We start from the raw sequence: 17,142 nt of genomic DNA, 5'->3' as shown, positions 1-17,142 counted from the left end.
ATTAAAGCCGTCAAGCTCTACCCTAAGTTGCCAATTAGCCTCCTTTGTGTTCAGGGTAAAAGGCATTGTAGTGATTTTTGTCGTACTCAGCTTTAGTTTACATGTCCTTTGGTATGCAGCAAGAACATTCATGTCTGATGATTGACAGTACCTTTCCTTTGCCATCAGCCAACTTCTGTTTGAATGCGGGAGTGCAAGGTTGTCTGTCTGCATATGCGCACTTTGATGAGGAGGTACAAGGGCTTGTAGATGGACATAACTGATGTAAATGTTGAATAGTGTTTTGCCATGACAAACTCTGAGGGACTCCATTTTTCTATCGCCCAACTGGTTAGTTTTTACTTGAATTGCTTCAGAGAGGAAACTGCAGTTGGAGATAATATGTAAGGTGATTAATGCATGTGTTGAGAACAGGAAGAATGATACCATCTTCATGTACTGTAAATGTACATGTAGATATTTTTGTTTGAGTACCTGGTAATTTCTTATTTGCGCTCTGCTGGGCAAGATGAATTTTATATGTTTTTTGTCCCCGCCGAACGAGTTCGAGCAGGGGACTATGAAACGGGCTCCGTACGTGTGTGTGTCTGTGTGTCCGTCCGTCTGTCCGTCCGTGCTAACGAGAGTATGCTTGTGTGGCTAGGAGAACAATAGTGCACAATAGATGGCCTTTATTCCGTCAGGCTTGTGTTGGCTAAAATTTTTGCTTGTGTGTCTATTTTAACAAAAGGGAGAACAAAGGGGTAGACACACAAGTATATCACCGTGAGGTCGTCCGTCCGTCCGTCTGTGCGTCCGTGTGTGATCAAAATGTTCAATTTGCTACTTCACTGTCATTTATGAGCCAATTTTGATTCTGTTTGCTTTATATGATAGCACTACATGGGAACTTTGAAACTTCTACACAGAATTTAAGTTGTGACCTTTGACCTTGACCTTTGACCTATATTGTACATTTTGCTTCAAGATGCTACTCCTTCGCCATTTCTAACCCGATTTTGATTCCGTTTGCTTTATGTGATGGCACTATGTGAGGGCTTCAAAACTTCTACTCAGAATTTTGACCTTTGACTTCTTTGACCTTTGACCTTGATTTTTGACCTATATTGTACATTATTGGCTACAAAATGCTACTCCTTCGCCATTTCTAACCCGATTTTGATTCCGTTTGCACTAGATGCAAACGACACTAGGTGAGGGCTTCAAAACTTCTACACAGAATTTTGACCTTTGACTTCTTTGACTTTTGACCTTGATTTTTTTACCTATATTGTACATTTTGCTACAAAATGCTACTCCTTCGCCATTTGTAACCCGATTTCAATTCCGTTTGCTTGAAGTGATGGCACTAGGTGAGGGCTTCAAAACTTCTACACAGAATTTTGACCTTTGACTTCTTTGACCTTTGACCTTGATTTTTGACCTGTATTGTACATTTTGCTACCAAATGCTACTCCTTCGCCATTTCTAACCCGATTTCGATTCCGTTTGCTTTATGTGATGTTACTAGGTGAGGGCTTCAAAACTTCTACACAGAATTTTGATCTTTGACTTCTTTGACCTTTGACCTTGATTTTTTACCTATATTGTACATTGACTACAAAATGCTACTCCTTCGCCATTTCTAACCCGATTTCGATTCCGTTTGCTTTATGTGATGGCACTAGGTGACGGCTTCAAAACTTCTACACAGAATTTTGACCTTTGACTTCTTTGACCTTTGACCTTGATCTTTTTACCTATATTGTACATTTTGCTACTAAATGCTACTTCCGGCGGGGACATATATTACGCACCGCGTAATTTCTACTTTTTCTTGTTGATCCATGGAAAGCAGGACATTGACTGGACCCCAGGTACATAAAGCAAGCAAAAATATGTGCTCTTATTTTCAGCTAATGTCTGGTCACATGAAATGCATGAACATTTTCATTTTACGCTATGCATACACTTTAAAGGGATCGTATAGTTTTGGTTGAGACCTAATTTCAGGTCTTTAACATTTTTTGATGAGATAATGAGAAACCTCTTATGAAAAATATGAAAGAGCATGTAATTCTTTGAGGAATTCAACGTTTATTTAATGAATTGGCTTTGAAATGGCTGAGATATCCGAAATAGAGCGATTTTTATAAAGTGTGGGACCCAGCTTATATTACGATCGCTTTGTTTTACTTTCTTTTTGCATGTTTCAGTCATTCCAAACCCGGTTTTCATCAAATAAACTTTGAATTCCTCTTAAAATGGTATGCTCTGTACTATTTCATAAGTGTTTTCTTGGAATCTCGCAAAAAGTTGTATGCCCAATTCTCATCTCCACCAGTACTGTACCATCCCTTTAAGAACCATCCTGGTCTTAATGCCTGTAAATGTGATCTGTGTGTATATGTTATAATCCTCAGTTGGCAGTCGTCTCTACCAGATGGACCTAATCTGTGGGGGTACCCTGACACTCATGACTTCCCTAGAGACAACCCTTCAGTATCATGCTGCAAGGATGCAGCTGAGGTGAGACTCAAACTACCTCTGAATCCTCCATGGATAATGTGCCCAATCCCACTAGACTAAATGCACCTGTTAAAATTGTTACATCCAGTTCTTGCCACTCATGTGTGGGACGACACCTCATGACCTCATGCCTCAAACTCTTTCACATTTCAAACGGAAGTTGGAACTTTACATATATGCTTTAGGACTGTGATGGGAACACCGCTTAAGTGCTACAGTTCAGCGTGACAAATTGTGAATGTTATTTTCACCCCTTAATTAGAATCACAATCCGCTTTATCATGGCATATTTTAGCTGAAATGCTGATGCACAGATGCACAAAAATTACAACTAAGTACAGAGAAATGATCTGCCTCATGAGAGATTCTTATGGTATAATGTTGCTGTGCCTTTGTAGTGCATCATATCCTTTTATGCTACCCTCTGTCCTGCAAAATGAAGACATAAAGCAAAGGAGCCCTGCTGACACATCCTACATCACCCCAGATCTCACCCTGCCCTGTAAAAGCTGCCTGCAAATGGTCTTGCATCCTCTTTTTCCTTTTGCCACTGTCCCTCCATACATGTTCTGTAGAGCTCTTTAGTACCTTCACCTTTTCCTAGCCCTTTCACTGTTTTCGGAGAGATTGTTCCTTTTTATAATCTTCTAGGGTCTAGCGATAGTCCCAGAACTAGATTAGAGTACCCTGGGTCTCCCAAATTATAAGTGTAATCAACAGATCAATTTACAATTTTAGCCTTTCTAGGCCACGACCACTCCATAGTCCCATGTATGCATTTCTGTGTATGCAATTTTCGGGGACTTTTCTTACAGCCACTGAGTAGCCACAAGTTTCTGATGCCATCATAATTTTTTTCAACACTTTTTATTAGGCCTTTGGTCTTGTGTTTTGGATTTCTTATCTTGAGTAACCCCAAATATAAGCCCTCAGATAAAGAGTTCTTTAAACACATCCAATAGTAAGTGGTTGTATTTACCTGTGACAGTTTCGACGATGAGCTGTCATCTTTCTCAAACGATGGCTAATTGGCAACTGATGATTTGGCACCAATTTGTCACCAAGAGTGATATCACTGTCCTAAATGTCAGACAGTTGACAGATATGTCCCCCATCCTGATTCAGTAACCAGCCTTATGAACTTATTTCACAATTAATGTATTGTAAATGTGTGCTAAATTGCATGATTTCTACTTCCAAAATGAAAAAGCCCAATAAGGGGGTTGGCACATTCGCTCCACCTACCCTGCACCCCCCCCCCCCCTTCAGTTGCTTTGCTAAATTGATAAACTTGGCATCTCTACTGCCTTTGAGTGGCCACAACCTACAACTGTATCATGACCTTCAAACACCGTTCAAAAGTGGCATTTTATTGTACCTTTCAGGAGCCTCTAGGTATATAATGATAACTTGTTTTGGTTTCTTTTTATGGCCAAAAAAACCCCCCAAACAAACAAACAAGCAAACCCAAGTCATCAGACCAAACTTCTCCATTCCAAGCTGGATCTGGTAGGTATTCAGTGACACTACCTCCCATACTGTGTGTCCCCTCCTACCATCTTCCTTTGGCTCAGAAGGCGTTAATTCTTCTTCCCATGAGTCAAGGGTTGGTAAGGGGGGGGGGGGTGTTGGTTCCCCTCCCTATCACAGCCGGCAGCGGGGGGACAGAGTGAGGATTCCAGCCCTGACTTCCAGGAATTCATGACTGGACTGTCTTATGTATTTAGATAGTATGAGGCTTCACGAGCTCCGTCTGCTTTGGCAACAATTGGGGCCCCTCTGGCTCTCTATACCATAGCCTTCTCTGCCCCTTGTGTAGCCTTGCTTCCCTATGTCATACCCAGTCCTAGCACCGGTCACACCCTCCCAGCTTTTACTCCCTCTCACTCGCCTTCATGAAATATGGATCAAAGCCCTATGGTCATCCCTTCTTCACCTTAACAGGTGAAGTAAGGTTGAGGTCTAGCTACTGTGTGCATGCCCTAGTCCAGGGGTCCCTAGCAAAGCACTAGCGAAGCGCTCACCAAATGTGTGACCCTGGGAGATTTGTGATTTACACCAAATGCACTTGTACCTTGCATATACACCAGTTTTGAGGTAGCTCATGTGCATTTTTGTACAAATTGCTTTTCTCCGTTTCAGTTGGTTAAGCACTTCACTGGTCCTTTAACCTGTTGAGGATGGCGGCTGATTTCGCTACAACACACATTTCCCATAAACACTTGCCCGAGTATACTCGGGATTCATCATCAACGGGTTAAGTATATATGTATTAATGCAAAATCTTGTCCTGTGGGACAATTTATGGAATGCATGTTCAAACAGTGAATGAACTTCCAGCATCCAGATGACCAGAATTACAGCTTAGAATTCTGTAAGGGAATGGTCCATCAACGGACTCTTGAAGCATCCCTTTGTTGTTTTGCATTGAAGGCATTAAACAAGCCTCCAATTGATTTTCCTCAATACCAGGCTTGCTGTCATGTGTACAGGCATGTTCTGGAAAGTTCTTTTTGTAGGGATTATTTGAATATTTGGTATTCTCAGATGCTTATAGAAATAAGTTTGGAACCCATTTGAATTTTATTTGTAAATTTTAATTGTAAGAATTATTTGAATATTTGGTATTCTCAGATGCTTATCAAAGTAAGTTTGAAACCCAACATGCCTGTTTGAACAAATGAACCATTCCTGCTCATGCGCAAAGTGGACTTACAAACTGGCTTATGTCTCGGTACTGGTCAAACTGGTGAGAGACCTGGTGCCTTGCTTCAAAGGTGTCGCAGCACGCTCTAAGGTTAGCAGTGTGTGTATGCATTGGCCCTTTATAATCATCGCTCTGTGCCGGCAAGCAAGACTCTCACCTCCTGTGGCCAGCCATACAGGGTGGCACTCTCCACCCTCTGTCTAGAGCAGCATGTTGACAGTTTCTCAACACAAGCAGTATCGTTTCATGGGCCATATTTGTTTGCAAAGCAGTTTCTAGAGGCAGCGGGCCTGGGAAGACATCCGTTTTGCAGTACAACTAGAAATAGCGGTTTTGATCAACGTGTCTGGTTTTTAGTTTTTGATATTTTCAGAAAGAAATTACATTTCTTCTTGTACATTGCAAAATTTGGGGATATAACACAAATGGGAAGTAAAGTTTTTAAGCAGATTTTCGAGAGTCATATTTTTCAGTCTGTGGTAAGTTTTCTAAATGAGTGGGAAAACATGCCAACATAGACTGATTCTAGTAACTGTCCTGTTATGAACCGTACTAGCTTTTGAAAAGAGAAAGCCATGACCCCAAAAGTTTAGATAATCATTATGAGAGTGTTTAAATAGCAAATAAAAACTAAATTTCAGGTTAATCTGATAAACCCTTCACAATGGTTTCTATAGACCTCTGAGGTTATGTCCTATTTTTGGCACACCAGCTCCCAGCACAATGCTTCAAGCAGTAGGGTTCTTTGAAACGAATAGAAAGCTTGGGTTCTCTTCCCGTTTTCGTTGAACCTAAACATTTTAAAGCTAAAAATCTCCTTTTATAATTTGATATTAACTAAAAATATTATGTCCTGGCGCTTTTTGGTTGGTTTTGAGATGCATGCTCACATTTATTGTCCTTATTATATAAATGGATTTTGTTGAATTTACATTTTATTGAAATATATACAGTAACACACAATCTGAATGCATATAACTATACTTTTCTTTAAAGAATACTATATTTCGCACAAATTATTTATTGTAACGCAAATGAATGTATCCTCCCAGAAGTCCATCAACATTTGCTGATGCTCCTCTTTCCAGAGATATTGTTTGGCCTCTTTGGCCATGTTGGCATGGCATGCGTCCTCAGCAGCCACAGTTTCTACAACAACTTGATTCTTGATTCTTGCGGCCCCCACTGGCCTTGGGTGGCATGTTGGTAGAAGTAATGGCAGGTGTCAAAAAGGTGTCAAAAAGTTTCAAATATGATGGAGCCGTTGCAGGATCAACTGACTTGAGTGTCTAGGCAGGATGTCAGCACGCAGATGGGTCACGTGGTTTCGTAAATAGGTCAAATATAGGTCAAATAGAGTTGTGGAGACGTCTCTGCGACCTCTCACCAATTTTTCTGGTCTCCAGCAGGTCTCAGCAACGTCTTTGAGACGTCTTGGAGACATCAGGGAGACATCGCGGAGGCATCTCAGCAGTCGCGGATATAATTAGTCTCCACGATGTCGCAGCAACTGATGGAGACGTCTCGGAGACGTCGCAGAGACTGGAAGAAAGTCTCAAAAAAAATTGAACATGTGTACATTTCTTACAACTCCTCGGAAACTCTGTAATTTCCAGGAAACATCTCTGCAACTAATAATAATAATGATAATAATAATAATAGTGGCTACTTGTATAGCGCATAGGTCCACTTTTTAGTGCTCATGGCGATTCAAAAATGAAAAGATATCATATATTTATATGCATATACATATTCAAACATTTCAACAAAGAAGAAAATGGTAAACAAAAATATATATATACCAAATAAAGAATGCAACATGTACCAATTAAAAATGCAATATTGATCAAACATTAATGACATACAGCAATTACAGTCGTCAGTATGAAAGGAACAGATAAGTTTTAAGTTTGGATTTGAATGACTCTGTAGATGACAGTTCCCTTAACTGAAGAGGTAACTGATTCCACAATTTTGGTCCCATAACGGAAAAAGCACGATCACCATACCCACGTTTTACTTTGGGTGTTTGGAGGGAGAATGTATCTGATGATTAACGTAGCCTTCGTGTCAGATTGTATTTTTTAACAGAATTACTTATGTATATGGGGAAAAACGAATGAACTGAATGATGTACTAATAACAGAATCTTGAAAATAATCCTTTTTGTCTCGCCCACCGGAGGTGAAGGCGAGACTAAGGGATCCAAATTCCGTCGTCCGTCCGTCGTCCGTCGTCCGTCCGCCGTCCGTCGTCCGTCCGTCTTCCGTCCGTCGTCCGTCACAAATGTTAAAGTTTACCTGCAAGACTCTCTTATGATGCATAACTTGGCAACTGTTACAGTAATGGCAGCCACACTTGGGTGATAGAAGCACTAGGGGTATCTTCATGTTATAGTGTTGTCAGAGGTCATGTGATGATGTCAAAGGTCATTTGAGGTCATATATTAAAGAGTATGTGCAAGACTCTCTTTTCTATGTTAAAGTTTACCTGCAAGACTCTCTTTTGACAAATAACTTCACATAAGTTGCTTGGATTACAACCTAACTTGGGTCATAGAAGCACTGGGGGTACCTTCATGTTATGGTGCCGTTGGAGGTCACAGGATAAGGTCAAAGGTCATTTGAGGTCATACGTTAAAGTTTACTTGCAAGACTCTCTTATCACATGTAACTCGACACATGTTGCTACAATGGCAATCAAACTTGGGTGATGGATGCACTGGGGGTACCTTCATGTTATAGTGGCGTAAGAGGTCACATGATAAGGTCAAAGGTCATTTGAGGTCATACGTTAAAGTTTACTTGCAAGACTCTCTTATCACACGTAACTCAGCACGTGTTGCTACAATGGCAATCAAACTTGGGTGATGGTAGATGTCTCTTGGGAAATTGAAGGTAACCACAAGGTCAAAGGTTACAGACAGGGGTCAACGAACTTTTAGGGCCCAATGTTAAGTTTTTAGGGCACATTTCATTTATGGCTCATAACTTTTGATCCCTTCGTCCGTTTGTGACCAAACTTGGATAGTAAATGTCCCTTAGGGTGTTGAAGGTCACCACAAGGTCAAAGGTCATAAGCAGGTCAATTAACTTCTGGGAGTTATAACAAATATTAATTCCTTGTGCGCGAATGGGCAAGACACAATTTGGCGATTGCCTTGTTTCTACAGGTAACCAATGTAAGGAACGGAGAACTGGTGACATGGACTCAAACTTATTAGTAAAAGTTAACAGTGGGGCAGCAGAATTTTGCAACCATTGAAGTTTTGTGACATCTTTTTTTGGAAGATTACACAACAATGAATTCAAAAATCCAACCGAGAAGAAATCAAAGCATTAATAATAGACCGGGGTCCCAGAAGATTTATTCAGCTGAAAAGGGTCACACTATATAAGGATGTGGCCAAGGGTCAATAAAATGAATTGCTGGCAAGTCACATCCTGTACCGTAAGCCTAGGGGCCACAAAAAGGGGCACCGAAAAATGGATTTATTCAGCCGAGGGGGCCACGGACAAAAGTTAGTGGATATTGTTCCTTTGGGTGTACTTATCATGAAAACAGCAATGCCAGCTATTTTATCCTGTACGGGGCCCCAGACAGTAGCCCCAAAGGGCCCCACAAATATGGTGTTATTTAGCTGGAAAGGGTCACGGCTAATTTCTTTTGCAATGGAAGTAGTACCCATCAGAGATATCCGAAACACCAATGCCAGCTATTTTATCCTGTACGGGGCCCCAGACAGTAGCCCCAAAGTGCCCAACCCCCCATAGGCCCTACGTACAAACACACACAAACATTGATTTTATTCAGCTGAAAAGAGTCACGGCTAATTTCTTTTGCAATGGAAGGAGTACCCATCAGATATATCCAAAATACCAAAGCCAGTTATCTTATCCTGCACGGGGCCCCAGACAGTAGCCCCAAATTGCTCCCTTCCCCCCTCCCCCCCCCCCCCACACACACATTGATTTTATTCAGCTGAAAAGGGTCATGGCTACTTTCTTTTGCAATCGGAAGTAGTAGGCATACTCATCAGAGATATCCAAAACACTAAAGCCAGCTATTTTATCCTGTACGGGGCCCCAGACAGCAGCCCCAAAGTGCCCCCCTACACACACACACACACACATTAGTTTCATTCAGCCGAAAAGGGTCATGGCTAATTTTTTTTGCAATGGAAGTATAGTACCCATCAGAGATATCCAAAGCACCAAAGCCAGTTATTTTATCCTGTACGGGGCCCCAGACAGCAGCCCCAAAGTGCCCCCTCCCCCCCCCCCCCCTCTACACATACACACACACACACATTAGTTTCATTCAGCTGAAATGGGTCATGGCTAATTTCTTTTGCAATGGAAGTAGTACCCATCAGAGATATCCAAAATACCAAAGCCAGTTATCTTTATCCTGTACAGGGCCCCAGACAGTATAGCCCCAAACACGGGTAATTTCTTTTGCACTGGAAGAAGTACCTATCAGAGATATTCAACACACCAAGGCCAGTTATTTTATCCTGTATGGAGCCCCAGACAGTAGCTCCACAGTGTCCCATCCATTATACATGTACTGTGAATCAGCTGAAAATGGTCGTACAAATTCTTTTGTAACGTAAATATCAGGGCCTACTCAACAGAGATATTACAAACACCAAAGCAAGTCATCTTATCCTGTATACGGGGTCCTATAGGTTACAGTAGCAAAACACCCGAGAAATTTGTAAAGGAAGCATACTTCTGTATAGTGCACAACCGAGATGACCATACGAAAACCAGTCATTTCATCCTGTACTGGGCCCAGTACAGTAGCCATAAAGTGCCCCTCCCCCACATAATTATTACTGTATACGCTATAATTTTCGCGTACATAAATTTTCGCGAATTGCTGCTGTCACACATTTTCGCGAGTGGTTAGATTCGTGATTGGGGAACCAGAGAAAATATGAAGTGGCAAAGAAAGTGTGAATTTTCAACTTACTAGCAAATAAGAATGATACTAGTTATACACTGCATGAAAAATACTTTACCAAACTCTGCGAACTAGTAATTTAGAATTCAACATTTTTGAAGTGGTTAAGTCCATCGCGCTAGATTTCTGACGAGTGGTCCCCTTGGGATAATGGATTGGCTCTCTACAGTATTCGTAAGTAGACGTGGACGTGCTATATGTACGTAAACAAGCTTAGCCAGCATGGTCTGTTCGGTAAGCCATGACATGGTATACTAGTACTGAAATGTTCGTATCATCAAGGCAAGGGATTCATTTTGGAAGGTAATATTTTCGCGTGTTGTTAATTTGGCGAATAGCTCCCGACTCGCGAAATTCGCGAAAATAAAACCCCCGCAAAATATATAGCGTATACAGTATGACATCATTTAGCTGAAAAGAGTCATAGTTGTTTTTCTTTTATAATCGAAGTAGGCCTTAGTTTACATCATAGATACCCAAAACATCAAAGCCAGTTAGGTTTTCCCAGCCAATTTCACACTTTTGTCGGTTCATATGATAGAAGGTTCGAATTCGTAAAATGGGTATTCAAATTGGCTGGTACCCTAGTTCATTCAAATTCGCCTTGACTTGCCGAAAAGGGTATTTCAGTCATTAAATTTCGCGAAAGACAGTCAAATTCAAATTTACATCATGCTATTTCTTTGTTTTAATGGTGAGATCATTTTAACGTGTCTTTCTATATGTGTTTTTGTTTCATCTATAAATTACTGTTATCAGTAAAAGTATCATATTTTTATCTAGTATAATTGGATTTGGTTGTTCTGTAACGCTCCTTCTCTTTCATATACATGTCATTATAGGCCTATACATGTACCAGTAATGCAGATTGTCTTCATTTTTATAGTCATGACAGCACAATAGATACAGACGTATATCTCTAGAAGACATGGAAAGAATTATTCTTTTTTTTTTTTTTTTTTATTTGAGGATCATAACCATGACTTCCTGGAACTGGCCGACCGCTCGTAATAAAGCGCTCGTAACGGCCAGATAATTTGTGGCTTCTTACTTCTTCGAATTCAATAAGCACGTTAAAGAAAACTGTTGTCAAAGTCTCTTAAACGAATACAAAAACATTAAATGTTATGATGCTTACAAAACAATAATTACGATGAAAGAAAATAAGGAAAGAGGTGAAGCTGAATATATCTGTTTAATTGACTGCAGAACATGTTAAATTAGATGCCCAGAAATCAATTTGAATGAACGAGCGCAGCATGTGATCAGGTGACTGTATCATTATGAATTTATGAATGAACGGATAGTGGAATGGTGCTTGTCTTATATATGGATTTCAGTTGAAAAAGTGTTATTTAGAATAAGGTTAGAGGTAATGTGAATGTTTCAAAATGAATTTGAATGAAGAGATCATGACATTGAACTACCATGTTATCGAGGCGAAGTTTTTGCTAAATTTAATTCAGCATTAAAGAATTGGATTAAAAGAGGTGCGAAATTGGCCCAGATGCAGGGCCCTTGACAGGTATAGCCCCAAGGTATTCCCACCCCATATGAATTAAGCGTTTTTAGGTGAAAAGAGTCATGTATGCCTATTTTCCTTGGCAGTGGAATTAACAGCTGAGATACCTAAAACACAAACCCATCCAGTTATTTTTATTCTTTAAGGGGCCCCTAGCCAGTAGCTGGAAAGTGCTCCCGTATTATTTCATTCTAAGTGAAAAGAATCACTGCTATAATTTCTTTTCCAATGGAAGTAGTACTCAACGAGGTATCAAAAACACCAAAACTAGTTATAGCTGTACGGGGCCCCACGGAGTGTTCCTAAAGTGTCCCCACATGTAATTCCACTATCAAGACCTGCATCCCAATCTATTCAATCTGTCAGATCGGGAGAGAGCAGCAAAAGTGTACGGGGACTGGGAGCATCGTAGCAGCAGCGTTTGGGTGATGGGGTTGGATCTGGCAATTTTACAGATCGGGAAGAAATTTTGAACTGGTTCAAAATTTCTTCCCCATCTCCCCATCAAGATTGACCTATTTTGAATCGTAGCTCAAACGGGGAGAGAGCAGTGACAGTGTAAATACCGCGAGATGAGCTAAACAATTCCAGGTTTTTCTGACCGCTGTAACAGCAGCACAAGAACGGGAAGTAGTCTAAACCAGACACCGATGTGGTCCCGCTGCTGCGCCGCTTTCTTTATCAAAGCACATCCTTCCCGCTTTAACGACGCTCTCACTAAGTTCTCTACTCTCAACTCTCGTATAAAATCAAGGCCTGTTCCTGCGACGCTTCATTCCTGCTTCGATAACGCTGTTGGCCGCTTTAGCTACGCTGTTCCTACACTTTCCCAGACTTAATTACGCATGTCTTCTGCTCTCGCCGCTCTAAAATCGAACGTAGCCGAAACGCTGGAAAATGTTTGCCAGAACAGCAAAACTGATGATGATGATAAGGATGTTGTCGTTGTCGCGAACATGAAGACGAGGGATCGAATATTTAAGAAGAAGAAGAGATGAAGACAAAGAAGAGAAGAAAGCAAAACACTTTGGAGCTACTGTCTGGGGCCCCGTGCAGGATAAAATATCTGACTTTGGTATTTTGGATATCCGATGGGTACTACTTCCATTGCAAAAGAAATTAGCGGTGACCCTTTTCGGCTGCATGAAACCAATATGTGTGTGTGTGTGTGTGTGTTTGTGTAGGGGGCACTTTGGGGCTACTGTCTGGGCCCCCGTACAGGATAAAATAACTGGCTTTAGTGCTTTGGATATCTCTGATGAGTACTACTTCCGATTGCAAAAGAAAGTAGCCGCCACCCTTTTCAGCTGAATAAAATCAATGTGTGTGTGGGGGGGGGGGGAGGGGAGAGGGGGTAAGGGGGCAATTTGGGGCTACCGTCTGGGGCCCCTTGCAGGATAAAATAACTGGCTTTGGTATTTTGGATTTCTCTGATGGGTACTACTTCCATTGCAAAAGAAATTAGCCGTGACCCTTTTCAGCTGAATGAAACTATTGTGTGTGTGTGTGTGTGTGTGTGTGTGTGTGTGTGTGTGTGTGTGTAGGGGGGCACTTTGGAGCTACCGTCTGGGGCCCCGTACGGGATGAAATAGCTGGCTTTAGTGTTTTGGATATCTCTGATGGGTACTACTTCCATTGCAAAAGAAATTAGCTGTTACTCTTATCAGCTGAATAAAGTCAATGTGTGTGTGTGTGTGTGTGTTTGTACGTAGGGCCTATAGGGGGTGGGGCACTTTGGGGCTACTGTCTGGGGCCCCGTGCAGGATAAAATAGCTGGCTTTGGTGTTTTGGATATCTCTGATTGGTACTCCTTCCATTGCAAAAGAAATAAGCCGTGACTCTTTTCAGCTGAATAAAATCAACGTTTGTGTGTGTTTGTACGTAGGGCCTATGGGGGGTGGGGCACTTTGGGGCTACTGTCTGGGGCCCCGTACAGGATAAAATAGCTGGCATTGGTGTTTTGGATATCTCTGATGGGAACTACTCCCATTGCAAAAGAAATTAGCCATGACCCAGCCAAATACTTCTCTAATTGGTTGCATATACAGAGAAAAAAACAGTTCAACTAGCAAAATCTTGAGTCGCAAACTGGACACAAACTAGTTTCAAGCCTGGTGAGATACCCCCTCTAGGTACAGTTGGCATTGTGTGGATGTGAGACGCTCAGGATAGTGCTCTTCATAGCGATTCACTCTGGGCAACATCGCAGCTTGATGCACTACCTGTACATCCACAAATTCTTTGTTCCTTAGCCAGTAGGGAAAAAAAAGGAGTATTTTTAAGATTCTGTTATTAGTACATCAGTTCAGTTCACTCTCTTTCCCTTACATATTTGCATGACTCTATTCCCAAATACACCCCAACATGAAGTCTAAAAAATGAAATTCTTACGTCAAGATGTTTTCATTGCAACTGATTGACAAATTGCCCTACATTGACGTAAATAAATAAGCACTGAATTGATCAGTGTGTAAGTAGTAGCCATGATTAAAAATCATGGGCGTACATACACTGTACTCAAGCAGGACTCGAACCTAAGTTCGAATTGATATTTACGGCAATGTAGGGCAATTTGTCAGTCAGTTGCAATGAAAACATCTTGACTGAAGAATTTCATGAATTTGAATAATTACGCAGTATCCGCTGCATGCTATAAGGATTAGAACCAACACTTGCTGTCGGGCAAAAGCTCGGAGGTGTAGTGGAGATGACGCCTGTCCTGAGATCAGGAGGTCGTAGGTTCGAATCCTGCTCGAGTATGTACACCTATGATTTTTTTATCATTGCTACCACTAAAATACTGATCAATGCAGTGATTATTTATTTACGTGAAATGTAGGGCGATTTGTCAATCAGTTGCAAAGTCCTACTAGTGTACTAAAAAGTGTGCATTTATGGCTATTATATTATTCTCTCCTTCACCCTCCACCAATTCACCAAATATGCAGGTTTGCTGGGGGCATCCCACGAGACCGACACCCACGAGTCATACGGTCCACGAGACCAACATCAATAATAGGTCCATGAGTCATACAGCCCACGAGCTATACGACTCAGGAGTCATACAGCCCATGAGTTCGACACTACGCACAAAAGGCTCATGAGACCGACACTAAGCAAACATAGCCCACGAGACCGACACTAAGCAATAAAGGCTCATGAGACCGACACTAAGCAAAGAAAGCCCACCAGACCGACAGTAGGCAAAAAAGGCCCACGAGACCGACAATAAGCTAAAAAGGCTCACGAGACCGACACTAAACAAAGAAAGCCCACAAGACCGACAGTAGGCAAAGAAAGCCCACGAGACCGACAGGATAAACAGCGCCATCTACATGTCAATCACCTGTACAGGGTGTTCCATGAACGGAAAAATAACATACTGGCGGGTGTAATTTCGTAACGCTATCAATTGAAAGATGGTGACCATCTAAATAATTATGAACGTCATCAAATATGTATTTCTACATACTTCTTGGGGGGGGCAAGAGTGTCAGGGAGCGACATTGTTATCAAGTAGACAAATTGGATTGTATTCTTCATGCCCCCGCTCCCCTCCCCCCCCCCCCCCCCCCCACCCAAGAAAAGAAAAAATAGACGAATTAGTATTCTTCATCCCCCCAAAAGACAAATAAGACAAATTAATTTAAAAGAGGACAATAACGATGTATGGATTAATTTAGAGCATTGATAATGCCATCGTGCTATTTTTAATAGGCTTTACCAGTTTTTAGCTAGAAAATGGACAAGATATAAATTTTACCTCTTCTCTTTCCCGATTCACTAGTTACTTATTCAATTTTAGATATTCTACTCTCCTGCTTTGACGTTTTGCAGTAAGATCTATTTGTAATTTTCTCTGTAACTATGATGTCTGTCGCAGGGATTTACCTCAATTTTGTGGCTTGTGTTATTCTCTTCCGAACAGTACATTTTATCGTGAAATATAATAGCTGTTTTCATGGATGCATCTGGTTTTTTCCGAATCCCTAACGCTACCTTAATAGACGATTACGTTATTTTCAATTCTTAATTGATACTAAATCAACACCCTCGCAGGTTTATTGTAGAAAGATCTGTTACATACTTTTACTGTACTTTGTTCATTTTTTTTTGCACAAACACACACCCATGCAAACACAATTAAAGATCCTGATCATTTCGGGGGGGGGGGGGGGGGGGGGGGGGAGCAATTGATGGGGTAACACCCTGCCAGAGATGGCAACTCTTCTTTTCCATCTCTCATACCTTCCTATGCTATTACAGGTATCAGGACACCCTTTACAATTTATTGGTCGATAGGTGGCGCTGTTCATCCTGTCGGTCTCGTGGGCCTTCTTTGCTTAGTGTCGGTCTCGTGAACCTCTTTTGCGTAATGTCGGTCTCGTGAGCCTTGTATGCGTAGCGTCGGTCTCGTGGACCTTTTAAGTGTAGTGTCTGTCTCGTGGGCTTTGTTTGCTTACTGTCGGTCTCATGAGCCTTTTGTGCGTAGTGTCGGTCTCGTGAGCCGTATAATTCCTGGGCTTATTTTACTAGATGTCGAACTCGTGGGCTTTATTTACTCAATGTCGAACTCGTGGGCTGTATAACTGGTGGGCTGTATGACTTGTGAGCTGTATGACTCGTGGGGTGTATGACTTGTGAGCTGTATAACTTGTGGGCTGTATGACTCGTGGGTGTCGGTCTCGTGACGTGCACCCGGTTTGCTTCTCTGTTTGTATCAGCTGTTCATATAAGGCTTGCTTTATTATCTTGTAACTGTTTTGTTCTCCCCATTCCAGTAAGGCTGAGAGCAGTATGAAAGTTGTCAGGGTGCAGCTGAGCGATGGGGAGCGGGTTGTTGGTATCCGATATCCACATGTCCTCATCCCTCTTGCTGAAGCAGCTCTGCGGGAGAAGAAAAATCTGGAGAAGGTCCAAGCAGTGAGTCTTTGATACTATATGATACTACATTAATAACAACCATTTATTTTTTTATGCCTCCGCCACGAAGTGGTGCCGGAGGCATTATGTTTTCAGGTTGTCCGTCCGTCCGTCCGTCCGTAATGAATTTTGTGGACAGCGTAACTAAAAAACCTCTCGAGGTATCCTAATGAAACTTGGCATGAATGTGTATTAGGGGGTGAAGTTGTGCCTATCAACTTTTGGGTGCACATGCTCAAGGTCAAAGGTCAAAAGTCAAGGTCAAATACGTAAAATTTCACTATTTCCACCATATCTATGCAATGCCTGAAGATATTTTCTTGAAACTTAGTGTATACATGTATTACCCAATTAAAATTCTCTGGTGAAAGTTTGGAGTCATGAGGTCAAAGGTCAAAGGGTCAAGTAAAAATATTAAAACTTCACTTTTTTTCTCCGTACCTTGGAAATTGTTCAAGGTGTCTTCATGGAACATAGTATATATACATGTACTGACTGGCAGTAATTATCTAGA

At 41.5% G+C, this 17,142-nt stretch overlaps 1 protein-coding gene across 1 annotated transcript in view; it reads left to right on the top strand.

Moving 5' to 3' along the window:
• The window catches only part of LOC139735357 (uncharacterized), a 107,869-nt gene extending 91,160 nt beyond the window's left edge, over positions 1-16,709 (top strand). Inside the window, exons 28-29 of the mRNA XM_071646106.1 lie at positions 2,403-2,508; positions 16,487-16,709. Of these exons, the coding sequence (XP_071502207.1) occupies positions 2,403-2,508; positions 16,487-16,640 (260 nt within the window). The 3' untranslated portion in view covers positions 16,641-16,709. The remainder of the gene's footprint in view (positions 1-2,402; positions 2,509-16,486) is intronic.
• Positions 16,710-17,142: the final 433 nt, after the last annotated feature.

Source organism: Diadema antillarum, unplaced genomic scaffold (assembly GCF_040938485.1).
Source record: "Diadema antillarum isolate AM-2024a unplaced genomic scaffold, OU_Dant_1.0 scf00000027, whole genome shotgun sequence".
Lineage (NCBI taxonomy): Eukaryota > Metazoa > Echinodermata > Echinoidea > Diadematoida > Diadematidae > Diadema > Diadema antillarum.
This window is presented reverse-complemented; position numbering and strand designations above follow the sequence as displayed.